At 45.4% G+C, this 22,720-nt stretch overlaps 1 protein-coding gene across 1 annotated transcript; it reads right to left on the bottom strand.

Annotated features, from left to right (window-relative positions):
• Positions 1-8,031: 8,031 nt before the first annotated feature.
• LOC136552513 (mitochondrial pyruvate carrier 4-like) lies at positions 8,032-11,684 on the bottom strand. Its single transcript, XM_066544085.1, has 6 exons — positions 11,546-11,684; positions 9,762-9,877; positions 9,269-9,367; positions 9,092-9,144; positions 8,518-8,591; positions 8,032-8,425 (listed from the first exon to the last, which is right to left on the bottom strand). The coding sequence occupies exons 2-6, from the start codon at positions 9,811-9,813 to the stop codon at positions 8,374-8,376; spliced, it is 330 nt and encodes a 109-aa protein (XP_066400182.1). The 5' UTR covers positions 9,814-9,877; positions 11,546-11,684; the 3' UTR covers positions 8,032-8,373.
• Between the last annotated feature and the right edge of the window lie 11,036 nt (positions 11,685-22,720).

The following is a 22,720-nucleotide window of genomic DNA, read 5'->3' as shown; positions in this document are numbered from 1 at the left end:
CTCTGAAAGCTGAGATCACTCATCATCATCATCATCATCATCTCCACCAACATCCTCATCATCTGAGCGTGGAGCACCAGTTGGATGAGAACCACCCGTACTAGACGGGTCATAGCCACTAGGCCCATAGTAGCCAAAACTACCTGTGAGGTCACTCTACCAGTCTAAAGCATACTCGTTTGCTACACTAGGACGTGGCTAAGAGTGAGTAGGCACATGAGCCTATAGTCGTAAAGTGTCAAGGTGCTCTGGTGCCTGCAGCTGCTATCGCTGAAGGAACTCAGCAAACTCTATGTCATACCTGCCCTGCTACTGCTCCTCAGTCTTAGGCTCACTAGCTACCTCATCTGACAGTGGAGACCTAGGAGGATCAACTCAAGTCTAGCAGCAATCTGCTTCAAAGTCCATGTGTCCTTCCTCTCCTTCTGCTGATAGGTCTGGATGTCCTTGCACATCCCAAAGATAGCACTAAACATCTTATGAATAGGAGAGGGAGGACTATGGCGATGTGAAGAAGAATATGAAGGAGCATGTGGTAGAGGGGGAGCTCCTGCTGCTGCTGCACCACCTACAGGTACCCAATCTTAGGCAAGTCTACAACAATCTTCAGGGCCTTATGTACCTTGTCATACTCAAAAGGTGTGTCCTTTGACTTGCTCAATCACATGCATAATGTAGGGAGCAAAACCATAGCCCTTGAGGGCCTCTCGCCAACGCTCTTGATCTCGCACCATATGAAGTCAAAGAAGCTGAAAGGTCATGCATTTGGAGCCATCCTATGGAGCAAGTTCCTAGAGTAATCTGCAATGTTGCCCTTGTCTCCACCCTTGCAGTCAATGGTCTTCCTGAACATCATGTCCAGGTATCTATAGGTAGGATGAAGACCTAGAACCTTCCCCACTGCTCCTCTCTTACCTCCTAGTGGATACATGTAGGTGAGCTGCTCAAGAGGCAACACCTGCTCTGTGTGGATCCTATCTTTCTGAAGATCATCATCTGAAAAGCCAAGTAGAGCTGCAAAAGCATCATAATCAACAATGTACCACTAGCCCTCAAGCATCCAGTGTATACGCCTCTCATCCTCCTCAACATACAGAGTGGCATAGAATTGAGCAATCACCTCAGTGTTCCAGTCATGCTGGAACTCCATGATCTCATATACCCCTGTATGCTCACAAATAGCAATAGCATGACCAATGGAGGACTTCTGCAAATCTCTAACATACTGCCAGTCAATCTACTGAGGCCTAGCAATCACTAGGTTCTTGATGAGGATCACACTGGTGTAGAAAGTCCATATGAAAGGCTGTATGGAATCGATGATCAAACTGAATCCTAGACAAGCCCCTTGGATCAATTCTCCTCTCATCTCTGGCTCTTCTAGTCATGCCTTTCCTTGATAGTCAACTCTAGAAACATAAGAGGGTACACTAGGTGGATGTGTCTTAAGTAAACCATAGTGCATACCCTGACCTAGCTCGTGCTGAGCTAGAGGTACTAGTTGTTCCTCCTCAATCTCCTGCTCATCATCTGAGCTGTCACCATCTGAACCTCTATCAGTGCTCTTCCTCTTTCTGGTACTAGCCTCTACTCTATACTCTTATGTATTTGTGTCAGAGGAAGAACTATTGTCTCCCTCTTTGTACTATGGAGCACCCCTAGTAGCCCTGGAGAGTACCCTGCTGCTGCCCTGCTCCTGCTGACTGTATCTGGGATGCATTTCCTGTCTTGCCTTCTTGTATTTCTCAAGTGCTGGATCATGCCTATGCTTGGACCTAGGCTCTTGTCTTCCACTCATGGTTGCTATCCTATATCCAAAGATTTACAAGGAATTTTAGATACATGCCCAAAACTTAATCTCGAATTGCAATTTGACGTAGAATCTTTTATCCATGATTTTACAATCACCTTGACATGCCATTGTCATTAGGTTTGCAAAATGTAGATATAAAAGAAGCTAAGCCTAATAAACAATTCTCAAATTAAATTGAATCAAAGGGAAGCAGAGGGCCTGCTCTGCTGGGTCATATCGGACGCGTCCGGTAAGCATACCGGACACGTCCAGTGTGCACGCCCAGCAACCCTAACCAGGGTCCCTGGATTCAAACCTTCATGAATCAATTCCAAACTTTGGGCATTGCTTCTAGATAGGTAATGTAACATCTCTACTGAAGGGATTTTAAAATCATGCCCTAACCGCTTAGATCAGATGAGGTCTAGTATTAGGGTACCTTGAGAGAGTGAATGAAGATACGATTCGAAATCCAAGTCTCGGAGCCTTCGATCTTGATGCAAATCTCCTCCGATCCAATCTCCCTCTCTTCTTTTTCTTGGTGGAATCACTCGATCGCCTAATGCGGTGGAAGAGTGGTGGCGGCATAGGCTTGGAGGAGAGAAAAGAGAGATAGAGGACCAGGGCCAAAGGGGTACCGGCCATTTTATAACCCCGCTCATACCGGACAGCATACCAGACATGTCTAGTATTTGTGGGTCTTGTTCTAAATTTCATTCACTTAATCAATCCCCTTCTCTATCATTTCTTGATCCAAAAATATGTATGTACTTGATCCAAATAAGGTGTAATTACTTTTCTTATCCAAATGCTATGAGTATTACTTCACTTTTCCAAATATTTGGCATATATAGATTTTGATTACTTGAGAGAGAGATTGAGAGACATAGTAGATTGTGGACTTAAGAAAGCCATGTCATGTGTAATTAGCCAATCAAACAATCAAGGGGAGCTATAATTATCACATGACAAGGCTAGGTCACAAAGACCAAGATTCAAATAGTTTTTCAAATTCACACCACCTACACATGCTAGTTATGGGTTTTGAAAAACATCTCTCCTATGTCACACAAATGCACATTCTAACATATAAATGGCTTTAGATGCACTTACAATGCATGTATGTAAAAACATACATTTGCCTTGAGCCCACAAGAATACCACTAAGAAGATACATAGCATGATAATCTTTATGTTGGCCTTAATTGCCAAATAATCATGCTAGATACGAAATCAATTTTTCATCTAAAGGACTACAAAGAATGCTAGATAAATTTGTTAGTCCATAAGGTGCAAAATAGAAACTGAGCTCCCCCTAAATAAGTGCTTTAAATAATTTAAATGACTTTCAACTAGCACTTTATTTTATTAAGAATTTGAGAGTCAATTTTCTATTTTGAACCACAACCAAATAATTTGCCATATTTAAAATTGAGTTTAAGGGATGCTCACAATCCACTTAGATTTGGTAAACCACAAGATTCTGAGTAAATTGAGGATATATGAAAATATATGGATCAAAGACTCAGTTGCAATCCTATTAGTGTTCTGGTTCCTGCAATACCGGACACGTCTGGTAGGTATGCCGGACACGTTCGGAATATGCAGAACAGAAACATTTTCTCTCTATCCCTGGCCATACCGGACACGTCCGATAGGTGCAGAACTGAAACAAATAACCCACTGCTTGTGATTCTTTGTTTTAGCTATAGTATTTACTTTATGCCCTGCATCTCAACAAATACATTGCTCTACTAGAGAGCCATTAGAAGCATCATATGGCAAAATAAAATACTTTTCAATTAAATTTAATTAGCCACTTTCAATATTTCACAAATATGTCTATTTGTGAGTCATTGAGCACAAAACAAACAAAGTGCCTATCCTATAAGGTTTAGGTACTTGTTACCAATGATGAAAATGAAGTAAATGATATATTCATTAAATTATCTTCAGGTCAACAATATAAGAGATTATGATAAAAATTAGTTGATTGATTGAGTGAATATTTTTAATTTACTTGCTCAAACACCCCGAAGCCTTCATCTCATCACCAAGTACCTACATTATTAACCTAAGCACACTTTGGTACCTAACTCTTGTTGGGTCCTTTTGGGTTAGTCAACAAGTGCTTAGGCACCCAAATGGCTTTAGCACTAGTTTGTGGTGAACACATCACCTTGCTAGTGCTAACTCCATTTGTGGTCTTCCTAAGCATATCATTATAAATAAATGTGTTCAGCTTAGGAGCGTTACCATTTGGGCATTGGGATTCTCAAATCTCAATCACCTCATTAGGACCTTGCTCTTCTTGGCACTCTCAAGGGTGTTTCTCAGCTGTTAGAATAAGCAAAAGTATCTCCTCACACGAATGGAGGAAGTATTTATACATCCGTGTTCAAAACAAACCGTTATGTGTCTCTACGGAATGACCGGACGCTCCGGTCATATTGACCGGACGCTCCAGTCAGTTCTCTCCAAACTCTAGTGTTTAAGTTGTGACCGGACGCTGGACAGTGTCCGGTCAGCACTGACCGGATGTGTCCGGTCACGATTTCCCCTCTCTGGAACCTTACTCAGTGTCCGGTCACTCACCTCTCAGCGTCTGGTCGCACCAGACGATTTCACCTTGATCAAATAAACTGACCGGACTCTGCGCCAGCGTCTGGTCACACTGGAACCAGCGTCTGGTCAGCATTTGACCCTCCATTCACTTCCAACTCTCAATCATTCGTGAATAAAGTTTGCTCCAATAGATCTAAGGGCTTTTTAGGAGCTACCTAGTGCTAGATTTAGTAAGTGTGCACCACACCTAACCCACTAGACTCACCTAGGTTAAGCTACCCATCCATACCCCCTTAATAGTATGGCCAAAGGAAAAAACAAAGTCCTAAACTATTCTAAGTGTCTCTCCAACTCCAAACGACACTTAGAACTAGTTCATCCTTAACCTTGTTGTCCATCCTTTGAAAATCCTTTGAAAACCGAAACGATTTCCATCATAGGGGCATGACCACCATGATAGCCCAATCGATCTCCATTACCGTGACCTAACTTAATTGCTTCTACAAAACACACGTTAGTCACAGTAATCACGTATTATCATTAATTACCGAAACCCAACCAGGGGCCTAGATGCTTTCACTTGTGTTGAATCATCCATTCTTTTGTATTGTCATCTTTTTCATTTTAATTTGGTAAGCTTCAAATATGAGACCGTCCATATGCAATCCCTCATGTCTCATCAACTAATTTTTATCGGGCTTGCTTTCACATAGTACATGGAAATCCCATAATAAATAAGCATTTCCATGAATTCTATTTGCATTGTTGTCTTGTGCTTGAACTAGATTGTTTATACAACAACACATCATTTTAGCTTTTATTAAGTACCTGTGAGATAACCTATTACCTGTCCACACTTAGCAAATGGGTTAGACCTTTAATCACGTTGTCATTCAATCATCCAAAACCTACTAAAGGGCTAGATGCACTTTCACGGATTAATTAGGCTTAATAAATTCGTCTCACGGATTACTGATAGATTTTGTAATTTATTTATTTTATTAGTATCCGAACACCTCATACGACACCCTCTATGTGACACCTCCTAAACTTTAGTCACTGGATCCAAACACCCCCCTAACACGGTTGTTTTGTGTTTGACGGTTGCGACTGCGCGCAACGAGTCGATTCGAAGAACAAGCAGCGCCAATATAGTATGTATAGCTAGCTACTCGATCCATCCCTACTGGTTTAGTGGCTTCTAAGGGCACCCACAATGGTATAAGCCAGTTACTAGCTTTAAGCCAACCTCTTCAATAATGCTAAGGACCTGTTTGGAACAGAGAAATGCAAAACATAGGAATGAGTGAAAACACAGCAATAGGAATGGAATAGAGGTGTAAATAGAGGATTGGAAAATATAGAAATTTTGTAGAAAAGAGTGTTTGGAACATAGGAATACTAATAGCATCAAAGTCTATTGGTTTTGCTAAACACAATTGTTTAGATTAAATAGGGGCTAAATATTTCTTTACAAAGCGACATATAACAGTTAATTTTTTTTTTTTGACGTGTCTTAGACGAGCCCACATGTCTGTGCATGCAGGTAGGGACTAGGAAGTAGCACATGTGTCCATGCAGGTAGGGAGGGAGTCTACAGATTAGTGCATGAGTATGCATGAGCCACAGGAAATATTCTCATGAGGTCAGACCTTATTTTTTCTTTCCTCCAAAACTACAGGTTTCATTACCTTTTCTCTGGAATGGTTTGCGTCTCTTCCTTCGTTCCAAACACTAATACAGTGAAAATTCCTATAGGATCTTGATTCCACTTATCTTCCTACGTTTTCCCATGAACCAAACAGGCCTAACTTTTAGCAATAGATTATAATATAATTAGATCCACATAATACTTTCATATGATCTTAAAATATGTGTATGAGAAGAGCCAGCTTTTCTCTCTCTTCTATTAAAATATAAAAAAAAAGCTTAGAGCCAGCTTGTGCCATTGCGGATCCCTAAGTTTTCGCTCATGGCTTTTCCGTTTATTCTACGTTCTACGACGACCTCATAAATTAAGACATCACTTTGTAGTTGCTTTTTAAGAGCGTTTTTGGTAGCTGGGAGCCGAGGCGGGGCCACAAGGGCGTGGACGTGGGGCACCAGGGTGGTGGGAGGAAGCCGTTCAGAGAGGCTTCGCGCATGGATAAAGAGAGAAGACAAGAGAGGAGAGGGACAAAGAAAACAGAAAAAGGATATGGGTATTATGGACATTTTTTATTTTATTTTTAAATCTATTATGGGAAATGTTTTACCTAACGTTCCACCAAAACATCTAAGCTACTCAGAAAGCGGAATCCATAGAAAATTGCCTCCATTACTGAGACAAAACAGTATCATACAAACTTTAAATTATACCCCCTCTATTAGGAATAGACATCTCGTATAATCGGCCTGTTCGCTGGTTGGTTTTTGACCTAATAAGCCCGGCTGGTGGTGGTTTGTTGTGAGAGAAAAACATCGTTCGCTGGCTGATAAGCCCTGGCTAAAACCAACAAGCGAACAAGCTGAATGAGAAGTCAAACTTTTAATTTTAATTAGATTTATAGAAAGTAGTTTCAACATATATATATATACCTGATTAAACTTAAAAAGATCTAACTCATAAAAAAAGAGGCGTGCATTCTCGAGGTCAAAAGGCTTTCTTTAATTTATTCCCTCACTCATGGGCGTGGCTGTCACTATCGCATCAAGCTCGTACGTACTTTGCTCCACACAATGACCAACACACACCGTTGTTCTTCCCTTTCAGAAAAGAAAAACAGAAAAACACACACACACACACACACACACACACACACACACACACCGGATTAGTAGTTAGGAAAACCGAGGAAAGAAGGCAACCAGCCGCCGAATTGCTCGTTGGCATTCCGCACTGGATCGGACGGCATGAACGCGGTAGCTAACCATGCGGTCCGCCCGTGCACACGCGGTGCACGTAGCAGGTCGCGTCGCGTGAGGTGTGACACGCATTCAGTCAGGCTTACTGGCTCAGACAAGACAGGTTGCCCCGCGCGCGTTCGGGTGGAGTGGAGCCGGGGAGACTCGAAGAAGAAAACGGAGGCCAAGCGGCGGCGGGCATGCGTTTTCCTCGTGTCGCCGGGAGGGCATCATCAGACGAGCCAACTTGAAAGTCCAAACACAAAACTCTGTACTCGCCTGCTGCCTGAACTGAAAATTGGCATGTACTACTCCACCACCTGCCTCCTGTCGCTGCAGGAGGTTGGACTTGGAGCCAAACAGCCACGGTAGTATAAACATCAATGGAACAAACTTGGATACAGATTTCGGGCTGTACGCATCATCGTTGTCTGAAACCATCAACCCTCCTGTCCTCTCAGGTCACCATTACTCCGTAGCCGATATGAGTACGTGACGATTGAATGGCACCAAGGCCGCACTCACTAGCAAGTGCAAAGAAAAAAAAACAGACACAAGCTACTCGTGGATGGCAAATGACACTCGTAGGTCTAAAGCTAATGTTCTACATTATCCACAAGACATAAAAAAAAAACGCTCGCCTGCATTGATCAGGCCATCAGGGACTTACTTTCCATATGTACATGTACTCTCTTTTTTATTTAATAAAGCAAAAAAAGAACTAGCTTATGCATGTTCATGACAAAAAGGACTAGCTCCAGATGGAAAATGGACAGAGATGCATCACGATGTGTTGCAAGAGTTGGCTTAGCAGAAATAACCAAGTGTTCCAAAATGTGGATTGGCTGAACAGCATGTAAAAAAATAGAGCGCTCATAGCATTATTTCTTGTATCTGCGTGATGTATATGAAAGATTACTGTTGTTCCTTCCTACTACCTTCTTGGTTGAAATTTTGCACCGTTCATGAATGCAAAGGGAACAGGGAAATAAGGAACGGATTCCTATCTTGGATAAAATGGCATCTAAAATCCACAATGAAATTGGCACTAACTCCAATCTGTATGGTCCTCCCCTCAATCGATCATTCTTGTTTGTCGTCATCATCCTTCATGCAATGCAGCGCATCCGTCATCATCCTTCAAGCGACGCGGCGGTTTCCTTCTCATCAGAAAAGTAGTCTTGCCTGCAAAGGCAGCCAACATGAATCATTGCTTATCTTACTCGTCATGAGTTCAAACAGTGAAAGAGGAGACACGGCTTGGTTTCATAGCAAACCTTATTTTGCGTGAAAGCTGATACAAGCCTGTACCGGCCATTGCAACATTAACACTGAACAGGTTCCAGTTTTTCTGCAATTTCGTAACATTATGAAGCAAGATGAGCAAGAAAAAAGGAACCAACCAACACGGCAATTTCTTATAATCTAAGACCCAGTTAACCTTACAGAAGTATGACTGCTCATAAAGTCAATGATGGCTAACTGATTATCAAATGAGGCAGACAAAGAATTAGTATAATGCAGCTATTTTCAACTTTCTGTTCATAACTGTAAGCTATTTGTCCTTTTCTGACATGAAGACTGCATAATTAGGGGGAACAGGAGAGCTGGAGAGTAGTGAAAGTAGATACAATTAGCAACTTTGCATCAACAGAACAGTTCACTGATGATTAGAGAAGTACTATATGATTACATTACTAAAAGAAAGATATAGCTAAATCGACATCACTGCAGTAAGAAAGATGTAAGTTTAAAAGTTGAATTTTTCAAAGAAGATATAATTTACATTGCTTTACAGGTTTCAGAGCAAAACAGTGACAAAGGATTGTGCATTTACACAAGAGGGCTTACTGGTGTGATAACCATGCTGTAGCGTGACCAAATGGTCCCAGTGCAAGCCACAGCTGCAAGCAATACAACAGAATAAGAATAACATCTCATGAGGAAACAAATCAAAGTAGTGGTCTTGTAATTCGATTATCCGAAAGTCAAGAAAAAAGATGAATTAATAGGAAAGCTTATACATACCAACTTGCTGAGGATAGGATATCTTTTCAGGTGGTTTTGCAAAGTCTGCAACATTGGCGATGCTGATACCCCATTTAAATGTAGGAGCCCAGAAATGAACTGCAGTAGGGAAGGTTTGATTGTAAGTCACAGGTGATGCAATAGCTAGTCAAATGCAGCATCTGATATATGCATCCCATTCCTAGCAAGGAACTGCAAATTAATATAGGCTGCATAAATTGTTCCATGGTTTACATCACATGCTCACTTCCTTCAGTCCAGACTAGTATAAGGATAAATTCAAGATTCGATGACTAATAATGCATCTAAGGAATGCCAAGAAATAAGTATAAGCTAGTTTGAAGTCTAGAACAATCATTATATAGTCTGCAAGTGTGTGTAATGAGAGCAAAGCGGAAGGTCACAATCATAAATGACAAAACAGGATTAAAGAAATAGAAATGCAATTGATCATGGATACAAAAAAAAAGCAAAAGATGAGAAGATAATTAACTGGTTTTGGGGCCAGCAGGATGGTTCCAAAGGGCCTGGAGCTTCGAAGCCATTTAAACTAGCTCACACTTTTCTGTCCTTTTGAACGATCTGTTTACACTAGCTCCTAGTGTACCCCTACACGCATAAAAAGGAAACCATCGTTGTCACCATCAAAATTTCAGAAATGCGATAACTATTGTGTGTGTGTGTGTGGGGGGGGGGGGGGGGGGGGGGGGCGTATAAATTTCTGAAGAGACCATTTAAGTACAGGGCATAAACGGACTCAGGAAGAAAGAATATGGTGGCACGACAACTTGAACATCATATCATATATGGACAAACCATCAGGGCAAGGTGATCAAGAGTCCATAACACAGCCCATGAAAAAATAGCATATTCAACCACAAACTCAGGACACAATGAACTCTAGTTTATAATGTTTTTTCTTTGAGTCACTGATAAGTGATAACTATATTGGTTTATGTAAACTGGAATAGGAACAAAGACAATAGATTGATTATGGAGGATATGGTACACACATATAGGCAAGGATGACCTAGGGTTTATAGAAATAGAACCAATCAACGGTGATCCTTGCCTATTAGAGATCAATCTATCTATCCAAGCCATATAGGGTGTATGGGCCCAACAGGGGTACATAGGCCCAGAGGGAGAGCACCAGGCGTCCAGGGGATGCCGCACCCTTATCTCTAACAGTTTAGATTCATTTTGATATAGGTTTGCAAATAAATTCGATTGAGAAAACGAAGTAAGTGCTGCCAAAATGTAATTGGAGAGCTCCATTTAGAACATAACTTGTATAAATGGGACTGGTAAATGAACTTTATTATTTCTGGCAACACCAACATCAGTAAAATGGCATACAAGATCAGAACTCTAGGAAGAAAACATTAAAAGGCTGATTCCAAGACTACGGATCAAATATATCCTGCAGGTTGAGCATTGTTATTGTTTCTTTCCTCAATAAAGGTGACCTTCTTGCTTGCCATTCTAATTGAAATACCATAAAAACAGGTACATATATTTCTGAAGAGGCCATTTAAGTACAGGGCTTAAACAAACTAGAGCAGAATATGCTAGCAGTACTGCTAACACAACAAATTGGATAAACAATTAGGACAACTGGACAAGGAGATGAAATTCGTGCACAACAGAGTATGGATATACTACCAGGAATTTAGGATACAGGAACCCATATAATTTTTGCAGTACAAAAGCCCTATATCAGAATAAAATATACCAAAATTCTTTTTTCATGAGGAAACAGTATACTCATCAATCACCATGAACATCAAATACAATCAACTCTAATTTATACATAACTGGAACCCCCCTCAAGTGGATGGTAGCTATGTGATTGAGAATCATTCTTATATAGGAGTATGTTATGTAAATACAATTTAATTGCTGAAATAGAAAACACGATATACATTGCCAACACGTAGTTGGAGTATTCCAGCTAGAAGAGACAGCTAAATGAGTTCTCACTGCCACAGCAACATGAAAATATCAGGACTATTGACATACAATCAAAATTCTGCAGGAAGGGGGAAAATGACAAGATTTGTTCCATGTACGTAACTCAACAAGGCGCATCAGATATATTCGAGCCTTGGTACTATTGTTGTTTCTTTCTTAACAGGAGGGACGTTTTACCGTTTCAATCGAAATAGCCCAGAAACAATTCAGACACAATCCAAACGTTCCAAGCACCACGCAGATTGCAAAATGGGAACGTGCACAAATGGGAAGATTAGAACGCGCGGGCGACAAAGGAGATACCAGCGACGGGCTGAGAGGAGGCGGGTGATGCCGGCGACGAGCTGAGCCTGAGCGGGAGTGACAACTTCAGAGGAGGGCTTGAGGGGGGATGGGGAGTAGTCGATCGCGAACCGTGACAGACACACGACGAGGGCAGGAGACGGGTGGCTGCCGGCGAGTCCGGGAGCGGCAGCAGGATACGCCGGAGACGACCAGGGGCACGGGAGGAGGAAGGGCAGGTAGGTAAAAGTAAAACTGGGGGAGGAGAATAGACCAACGGTTGGGCCGGGGACCATAGATTCGCGACAACACTTTCAGCATCAGTCGTATTCAGGCCTGCTTGGCACGGCTCCGCCTCGGCTCCGGCAGCAGTTTCTCTCGAGGAACCGAAGCCATGCTAAATACTTTAGGTCTTATTTCGACATTCTCATATTTATCTTAATCCACATATATACAGATGGATTGGAATATAAATTAGTTTAAGTTTTATTTTAATCCATCTTAATATATGTAGATTAAGTTGAATATGAGGATCCAACAAAATCTTAGAAGGAGCCAAAACAGCTCCTGAAATGATATAGAAATGAGCCCTACCGAAACGGGCTCATTATGTACACCCACCCACTGGACTATATGATTTTCCTTTACAATTCACGGCAACCGTGAAATGCATTTTTTTTCCATCCACAGTATGCATGCAAGACGCTTATTTTATACATATGTACATACTCACTTTTACGAAAACACATAAATACTTTATCTGTACGAGTATATCTGAAATACTACCCAATAAATCTCGTTAATTAAGAATGTTACCATAAATGTCTCAATGACAATGGATATATAGCATACCACTGAAATAATAGCGTTGTTGAAATAAATTAGGAAAATAGAGTACCCGTCATTGTGTTAAGTTAAAAATTTAAACCCGAGTAGATAGATTTCACCATAAGAAACTAGTTCAGCTATACTTTATTCGATTAAGTCCACTTTTGGCCTCTCAACTATTGTGTTGATCTAATTTTAACCCTCAACTACAAAACCATCTAGTACCGGTACCCCAACTGTCAAAACCGTTCACTTTTAACACCTGGGCGGAGGCAAGGCTGTTTTGACCGACGTTGAGCGGTTTTGACCACGCCACGCTGGCGTTGACCGCCACGTAGGACGCTGGCCTGCATCTCAGCGACATGTGGGGCCTGCGCGTCACCCACTCATTCCCTCCCTCTCTTTCCTCCGGCTCCAGCAGCATTCAGACAGGTGAGCTCAGCCCCATTGTGGGCGCGGGAGGTCCGCCCCAGCAACGGACGAGGCGGCCGGAGCTAGGGGACGGCGGTGGATGGGGTGACCGAGCCACCGGGGCCATAGGCGCCGACGGGGACAAGACAGTGAGGCGCAGCTCCAGTCGAGCCGTCGTCAGGCTCGCGCGTGCGCGCTGCTCCGCCACCGGACGAGCAGGCGGCTGCACCATGGCCGGCGAGCGCAGCAGCTGCACTGCTGCCAGGCGAGCGAGCACGCCCCCACTGCTTTGCGCCCGCGCCGCTACCGCTGCTAGGCTCGTCGGGCCCAGCAACTCCCACGTCTCGATGCTCGGCGGTGAAGGCACCACACCCCCGTCGGGCTCATGAGCATGGGCCACCGGATGAGCAGGCGGCCGCGCCATGGCCGGTGAGCGTGCTTGAGCTGTCGGGCAAGCGCGAGCAAGCTGCCACATCGGGCCAGCCGAGCAGCTGTCGGGCTCGCGCATGGGGCTACTGTGGCGTCACCGAGACGCGTCTGCCGAGACACGGTACGATGGGCATGTCACCGCCGGCCATAGGCTCACGGGCTGCTCCTCGAGCCAGACATGTCCGAGGATCTGGTCGGGGCGCCACCATAGCTACGCGCACCCGCGACGCTGGCCCCACGTCCGTGCGCTAGGCGCCGATGCCAAGTTGCAGCGGCAGAACACGAGCAGGGCGACGACGCTCGAGCAGGCTGCGGTGGTGCATGAGCTGGGCGGCGACGCAAGCAGGCTGTGGCAGCGGTGCGCGAGCAGGGCGGTGGCGCTCGAGCAGCACGACACGCGTGACACGCGAGTACGGCGGCGGGGCGAGTAGCACAGCTGCCCGATTGCCAGCGAGCCATGGCCATGCGGGCCCGCCGACCTTGCCCCACCACACAGCGCTCTACCTCGTCCTCACCCACCAGTCCGTGCGGAGCCCGTCCTAGCTCTTGTCGTCGATGGTGTGGGAGTGCTACCGTGGGGATGGAAAGGGAGGCGTGGTCAAAACCGCTCAACGTCGGTCAAAACAGCCTTGCCCCCACCCAGGTGCTAAAAGTGAACAGTTTTGACAGTTTGGGTGCCGGTACTAGACGGTTTTGTAGTTGAGGGTTAAAATTAGACCAGCATAATAGTTGAGGGGCTAAAAGTGAACTTAATCCTACTTTTATTTGCAAAGGAACATGATTGTGGACTACCACTTGCCAAGGAACCAAGGAATCTCTTGGCCTTAACTAAAGCCCATTTGCGGTGCTAGGCTGCCAGCCCAAACCCACAACCCACAAGGCCCAATGTGAAAAGTAACGGTTCGTCTCCCTGCACCAGGCCCATCTGGAGAAGACAACGGCCCAGAACCAGGTTGGTCCTTAACAATTCAGGTTCCTTTCCTCGTGGAATGCATATAGACTTAGGGCCTGTTTGGTACAACTTATAAGCTGTTTATGGTTAAAATAAGCTGAAATCAACAGCCAAATGTCACGCTTTTTAGCAGCTTATTTTGGCCACACTTATTCCCATAGCTCACATTTATACTAAAAAGCAGAAGCTGAATCAAACCAGCTTATTTTGACCACCGCTTTTACTCTATTTGTGCAGCTTATCTATGAAGCGTTTCCTAAATAAGCTATACCAAAGAGGGCCTTGGTCACCTCTTCAATTCTTCAGCCTCCATAAAGAATTTTTTTATTTTTAACACTTTTTGTAAACTAATTTTAAATCTAACACTGCTTTTTTTAAACTAACACTTTTGGCCACGCCTATTGCTATGGCACGCGCGAAACGCCTTTGCCGTGCCATGCATGGTGGCGTGGTGGGAGGCTAACGTGGCGACGACCGGGGCTGCTGACCGGTGACGTGGTAGGATCTGTCGTGCCACCGACCACGGCGCGGCAGTGACGCGCCATAGCCCACGGCGCGGTAGGACCTGGACACAGACAGAAGATGAAATGCTGTCGGTGAGGATTGGCAGCGACGCGACCATGGACCCCAGCTTCACGTCTCAACTGAACGGCACCTGCAGCTCCAACCCCAATGCCTTCGCCTTCCTCGACCCCTCGTCGGTGGGCTCCGAGCAGGTGCTCTAGGCTAGTCCGACATGAGGTCACGCAGCACGGTCGACTACTGCGCGTCCAACCAGGGTGCTTTCTTCAATGATTTTGTGGTGACGATGACCAAGCTCAGGAGGATCGGGGTCAAGACGCCGGCCACCGGTGGCGAGATACGTCGGGACTGCCGGTTCCCGAACTAGTTGCTAGTTAATCTCGCCGGTAGTGTTGCCGCGATGCATTGAAACAAATATGAAGTAAATAAATGAAATCCATACGCAAGTTGACAAGCTTCCATATAATATTTTTATTGGTTCGACATAAGTTCAACATAACATAACCAACTAAGACTGTAAGTTTCAGACGACAATATTCGTTTGACCTAATAAACTAAGACCCAGGATTGTAAGGATCCCTCGGACGCCTCTGTCTCCTTGGATTTGTTGGCAACACATTGGGAGTGTAGCCAACGTCGGTGTGGTGCGTTGCCAATGCATACGGCTCGTACCCTACAAGCATATGATATGCACGATTACTTATAATCTTTATGATCATTAGTTCATGGAGCCTATGTATTTAAAGAAACTACCTTTGAGGCTCCTTGGGTACCAAGCGAGACACCACCTAGCTGAGACATGCCGATCTCATCCTACGGCCAATCGTCCCACTAGTGGTGCTGTTTGCGGAAGCCCAGGGGTCATCATCGTCGTCCTTAGTTACAGGGTCCTTCCCGGTGTTATGATGTGGTGATGTATGTACTGTGGAAGTGGCACCTATCATCGACTGAGAAGAGCCGACTGGTGTCCTCAAAGAGCCAGAAGACGTGCCACCCGACCGTGTCAGGGACTTTTGGTTCCACCCAAGGAGTGTCCATGCAGCTCAGCTTCTAAGCTAGCTTTCTGCAGCTCCGCTTCACCTTCTACATAAATAGACGTTGAAGTTAGTGTATTTCCCAAACACGTATACACTAAAGATACATTTTCGAAACGAACAAGTTTATGTTTACCTCCACAAAAGCCTCGAGAACGCCTGACCCCTGCCCTCTAGACTCGTGAAGCCAAAACGCTGCTTTGTTAGACATCCTTGATAATTGTGCCGCCTAGGTACAAAAACATGGTTGGACAGTTTTAGTACACATACTTAATACCAAATGGATAATAAATTATATCATTCAAGTATCTTACCATGTATCTTTGAAGCGGAGCTCTCTGTAGTTGTGTGTCCTCCCTAGTGGACACGTCGTACACATCTTTGATCATATCTTCCTTCGAGTCCTCATCAATCGCCTCCTCAGTGTATGGGGTCTTGATATGTGTCCTCGTAGACCTATAAAGCTACCGTAGGTACTCGTCGAAGGTGTGCTGGTCGTGTGGGGGACCCGTATGGACTAGCTACCATTTCCTGTTCTGCCACAAGTGGATGTACATGTTGTGTGTCACGTGCCAATCCTTGGTCTTGTACCTCTTCCTGTGGTTATACTTGCAACAAAACGATGTTAGTTGTACCACACACACATCTAAATTGTAGCTTTGTTATTAATCGATAACGCACCCGTGCAATTCTTGGTTGGTGGAGTAAAGTGGTGGTGGGTAGCCTGTCTTTCTTTCAAACTGTCTATAGACCCTGATGGGCAAGTGAATCTCGACCACGAGGAAGAAAATAAGAGGGACGTTGCAGCGATACTCGTCTGACTCATCAATGCACCTGAACATTTCATAATTGAGTTAGATTATGATATAGTGTACATCAAATAAGACACATGTATGATAGTAAAGAAAGCGTAACCTGGTGCTGTGTCAGGACGTCGAGACCGTCCGTGTACTCCCTATACTTACGTCTTGCATTCCCTCTAACTAACTCTGCTTTCGTCCAGATATACAGAGCTGTAGGGAGTGTATCCTGCCCGTTCCATTGTTGTATCGAACATGATAATAAATTAGCCATTAATAATTTCGTCATATGTAATTGCCTCAAAGAATATAGTAAACCGAAGTACTTACCGGTAAACCAGTATAAAGGGGCCTCCCAATGGGCCATCGTTCCCAACACCAAACCTGGAGTAGGTAGGAGCAACCCCCAAGGTTCGCATACCCTAAGGTGCGACTGTAGGCAACGCATAGCTGTCGATACATCCATGCCAGGACTGCGCTACCCCAGCTGTACGCCGCTATGTTCTCCCATGGCTGGCGTAGTATGTTAAGAAAGATCTAGCTGATGGTGTTGCTCGAGGCGTCTAGGAAGAGAAAAGCACCAAGAAAGTGCTAGTGCCACACTCTAGCGAACCTATCGATCACAGCCTCATCAGCCTGTGAGTCCAAGTAATCAATGCGCTCTGTGATCTAGGACGACGAAACACCGGAACTTTTTCTGAAATTCACCAAAGAAAATGAGACCCGATGGCTATAGAAAAGCAATGCAAGTATTAAATAGGCTTGAATTACTCACTTGTTTTTCTTGGAAACCTCATCGTCCGATGGAAGAAGCCAGTGAACTGACCCACCCGCTCCCTTCAGTGATCGTTGTCAACTATACCTGTTACTAGAAGTCCCCCAACCGAAGGTCAAAGATAGCCTTCACGTCTTGTATGGTTAAGGTCATCTCGCTGCAAGGTAGGTGGAATGTGTGGGTCTCAGGCCTCCACCTGTTATAAGAATAGAACGACTGTTAGTTACCTGAAATTTGTTATAAGAATGTTTATGTATAAAGAAGGCACTCGCACCTATCTATAGCTGCAGTAAGTAGTGCTGGGTCAAGGGGCGAAAGACCATAGTTGACAACATAGACAATCTCGAGGAAGCCAGCACGCCGTATGTACGGCGCGTAACGCTTATCCCACTGGTGTGCTCTGGTGTGCGTGCGGGGCCTCAAAGAAGACAAGGCCACATGTGCATCGGTGTCACTCAAGGTGTGTGCTCGGTGCTGGTCGTTGTACCCTACCTTAAGAAGGGAGTACAACGGGTGCTGCGTGGGATGAACCATCCTGTTACAAATTGATAAACAAAGAGTTAGAGTATTCAAAATAACAATATTTAAATTAACATTATGTAACATTATAAAATTTGAACTACTTATTATGCAATACGAACACAATATGAAAGCACATGTATATATTCAAAGTAACATTAACAGATATATTAAACAACTTCACTAGTGAAAGGATCAAGATGTCCAAGAGGGGGGTGAATTGGGCTAATTCTAAATTCTCTTGCAATAATCAAATCCTACGGATAGCCCAATTAACCCCTTGTGCCTAGGAAAGTGTTTATATCAAACTAATGCACAACAACCTCGCAACCTAAGTTCCAAACTTACTCTAGCAAACAATTCTATGGATGTAAAAACAAGTATTGAAATGCTCAAAGTAAATGCTCAAAGTAAGTGCTCAAAGTAAATAGAGAGAGAAAGGAACGCGACGATGTTTTGCCGAGGTATCGGAGAGTCGCCACTCCCCACTAGTCCTTGTTGGAGCACCCACGCAAGGGTGTAGCTCCCCCTTGATCCACGCAAGGATCAAGTGCTCTCTACGGGTTGATTCTTCGACACTTCGTCGCGGCGAATCACCCAAAGCCGCTCACAACTTGAGTTGGGTCACCCACAAGCTCCGCCGGGTGAACACCAAACTCCCAATCACCACCAAGCCATCTAGGTGATGGCGATCACCAAGAGTAACAAGCACGAACTCTCACTTGACCATGCGAAGCCTAATGAGAAGATGGATGCACACTTTGCTACTCTTGATTTGCTAGTGAGGCTACTCTCTTGGATTCTCAAATCACAAACACCTCACTAGGACCTTGCTCTTCTTGGCACTCACAAACGTGTTTCTCAGCTGTTAGAATGAGCAAAAGATGCTCCACTCACGAGTGGAGCTTCTATTTATAAGGCAGCCTAAAAAATGAACCGTTATGAGCTTCTGCGGGATGACCGGACGCTCCGATCGTTTTGATCGGACGCTGTCAGGGTCCGGTCAGTACCGACCGGACGCGTCCGGTCGCTCTTGGATGCTTACTGTAAACGACCGGACGCTAGATGCTCAGGGTCCGATCACCACTGACCGGACGCGTCCGGTCACTCTTTCCCAAGTCTAGACCCTTACTGGAGTCGAATGGACGCTAGCCCTCAGCGTCCGGTCACACGACCTTCCAGCGTCCGGTCACACCAGACTTGATCTTCACGATCAAATGAACTGACCGGACCCTGCGGCCAGCGTCCGGTCGCACCGGAGCCAGCGTCCGGTCAGTGTTTGACCCTTCATTCACTTCCAACTTTCGAACATATGTGAATGAAGTTTGCTCCAAAGGATCTTAGGCATTCATAGGAGCTACCTAGAGCTAGTTTTAACAAGTGTGCACCACACCTAACTCACTAGACTCAACTAGGTCAAGCTACCCGTTCATACCCCCCTTCATAGTACGGCCAAAGGAAAAACAAAGTCCTAAACTACTCTAAGTGTCTTTCCAACTCCAATTGACACTTAGAACTAGTTATCCTTAACCTTGTCGTCCATCCTTTGAAAACCGAAATGATTTCCATCGTAGGGGCATGACAACCTCGATTGCCCAATCGATCTCCATTACCATGACCTAACTTAATTGTCTCTGCAAAACACACGTTAGTCATAGTAATCTTGTATTGACATTAATCACCGAAATCCAACTAGGGGCCTAGATGCTTTCAATCTCCCCCTTTTTGGTGATTGATGACAATACCACCTCGAGTATGTTATGGAGTGAGGTTTTTGATGGACTTGGTTCATATAAGCTTTTGTCAATGAGAACAAAAGAGTTAGTCAAGCTTATATGACCCAAGCCAACACAATGTACTCAAAGGATATGAATTAAGCATGAGTACAAATAACAAAGCTCATTTGCTTTGAAGTATACACGCGGAAGCAAAAGCAACTGAGCATTACACAAGTGATATGACATATAGATAAAGCAAAGTAAAAGTCACACATGTCAAATATCACAACCACGTAGATAGCACTATCACATATATATAATAGTATGCATGAAAGTAAACACACGAATGCATAAGTAATAGTGTATCACACAAATAAAACTCTAAATGTATATAATAAGCTAATACTAGATAACTAGCTCCCCCTAAAACTCGCTCCCCCTAAGTCTACATACTCAAACCCTCTCCCCCTTTGGCGTCAAACACCAAAACCTAGGGGTTGGATGGCGGGGCTGCAGCGGACGAGTCGGGCGCTGAAGTACGTAGAGCAAGATAGAACTGGGCGCCATCATCATCTGACCTTGAGCTCTGAACTGACTGACCCTCTGAAGCAGGAAGTGTCGCTGAAGCGGTCTGGGTCTGAGCTGGAGCTGGTGCTGCCTGTGAAGCTGCAAGTATGTCTGTCATAGGATCTGACGAGGCGACAGACGAGGGGAGCCTCTGAGTAGTCATGATAGCTGGAGCTGCTGTAGACGGACCGGCAGTATGCATGTGAGGCGGAGTAGGCATGCCGGTCAACTTGCTGAATGATGCTCCAAGACTCCTGGAGACTGACGACTCAGGCATGAATAGTGAGGAAGTCTGCTCTGGTGAGAAACCCGTGTGATAAGGAGTGAACTGCGGGGCTACACCAGGTGAGGCTAACCACTAGGACACCTGTACAGGAGGTGAAGGAAACTGAGCTAGAGGCTGTCCCTGACTCTGAAGCCCGACGGGCTATACTGCTAGAGTCGTCGAAGTGGTAGGAGGCTGTGCAAGCTAGGGCAAAGTCTGTGGCAGTGGAATCCTAATGGCTGTCACTATATGCTGCATGAATCCCATGAGCTGCTGCTGCATAAGTAACTGCTGGTGCTGAAGAAGCTGCTGCTGTCGCTGAAACTCGTCCTGACGAGCCTGAAACTGTGCGAAGTTGGTAGCTGTCTCCTGTGCCTGACGTGTCTGATCCTGCTGCATCCGCTCAAGAATAGCAATGAGAGCGGGGTCTATCTGTGGAGCAGGTGGAGCAGAACTAGAGCTACCTACCTCTGCATCGTGTCTGCGTGGAGGCATCTGAGGTATAGGCTGGTAGTCATCGTCAGAGCTGTCACTGTACTCGCTCACCTCATGCTGTGCCTCTAGCTCCTCCTCCTCAGTGGCTGCAATCCCTCTGATGATCTCATCCTACTGAGCTGCAGACTCTGGCACATCGGGGCGACGGCTAGGCTGACTGGGTGCCTGAGGAGTGGCGTGTCTGATTCTCTATGATAGGTTGTAAGCCGGGAACTCTGTGGTGGCACCTGTATACTCATCCATCATACCAGGGGGCTTATCAAGCACTATTCTATGGATGAGGAATGTGATCCAGTGAGCATAGGGAAGCTGCCTACGACCCTTGAATCCCTCAGCTATAGTATCCTCCATCTCTGAAAGAAGGAGGTCCCAGATGTCAAATACTGTCCTCTGCATAATGGCATTGAGAAGCCAGAGCTGTAAGCGAGTCAGGCCCTCCCTGTATCCCAACCTGGGAAGCAGTGTCCTCCTGATAATGGCCTCTAGTACTCTCGCTGTAGGAGTCAAGTCACTGGGGTTCCTGCTCGACCCCTCACCAAAGGGCTCCTTGAAGCAATGGCGCACTAAATCTATAGGGGGCACCAACCCTCCATAGGGACGCCTGGGAGGTCCCTGCTGTCCATAACAGACCTCATGCATCTTTATAGGCTGCTCCTATAGCCTCAGTATCTCTCTGGCCCTGCCACTCGTCACTCTATAGTCTTTTCCTCTGAAAGCAAAGTGAATGAATCTGTGATGTGGATCGATGTAGAGTGAGGCATAAAACTGACGGACCCAAGATGGTATATATATCCCCGTCCGTCTAATCAGATCTGACAGTCTTAGCAAATATGACAAGTATGGCCGAATGCTCTCTCCGGCTGCTGCCACAATGGACTCTATCTGACAGACCCTCTGTGATCTGAACACTGCCCCACTGTTAAGATATGCATTGTAGAAATCCTCTTGCAGTGGCGTGTAGAATCCCTCAGCTGCTCTCTCATCCCTCCTTGGAGGAAACCAGACCTCAAACTCAACAAACCGCAGCTGCTGAACCTACCTGGCTGTAGCGGCCCTCAAGTCGAGGTGAACTACTGGAGGCGGACCCTGTGGTCTGGGCGGAGGGCGTGAACCCCTGCGCTGTGTAACTGGCCTCGGTGGAACTGCAGCACTGGTACGACTCGAGCGGCGTAGCTGAGGTGCCGGCTCGGTCTCCTGACTCTCCTGAGTCTCCTGGGCTGGCTGAGGCTCTGCTGGTGGGGGCTGCTGCTGTGCTAACGGACCCTCCTCAATGGCGACCCGTCATCCTGCAAACGTGGCAGTCCCAGCTGGACTACCGTGACGACGCTCAACCTCCTCAATTGCAGCTCTGACTGCGGGTGAAACTGGCTGATCTGCAATGACAACTCCGCTGCGGGTACCACCTCTCTCGGCACGCTCTGCGGCCTCTACAACAGCTGCTGCTCTCGCTGTCTCTGCGTCAGGGTACTTCCGCTTCTTGGATGTTACCTGCTTGGTTGACTTGCCTTTAGATCCGGCTGGCTGGCGAGGCGGGGGCCTCCGATCATCATCACCTGGGCCACCACCAATATTCTTGGTGCGAGCCATCTGAACTGACAAGATGGTGAACTATCGCTGATGAAGATCAACTGTCAAACTGCCGCTTTCGAGGCTTGGCCTCGATCCTTACTCGCGAGCTTGGCTCCGAGTTGACTGCCAACTGCCAGACGAAACACAACGGAACCGACTCGCTGCACAATAGAATAGATGGATATACAAATAAATACCATATATCTAATAGATGCGAAATCCTAATAGAGAAAGCAATTTTAGATGTGAACTTGAATCGAGTGGCTTTCTACCTGACGATCAGTGATCCGAGAATAGATAAGATGTCACGTG

The sequence above is a fragment of the Miscanthus floridulus genome, chromosome 4, assembly GCF_019320115.1.
Source record: "Miscanthus floridulus cultivar M001 chromosome 4, ASM1932011v1, whole genome shotgun sequence".
In the NCBI taxonomy this organism is placed as follows: domain Eukaryota; kingdom Viridiplantae; phylum Streptophyta; class Magnoliopsida; order Poales; family Poaceae; genus Miscanthus; species Miscanthus floridulus.
The sequence above is the reverse complement of the archived record's forward strand: the minus strand, read 5'-3'. Positions and strand labels throughout refer to the sequence as shown.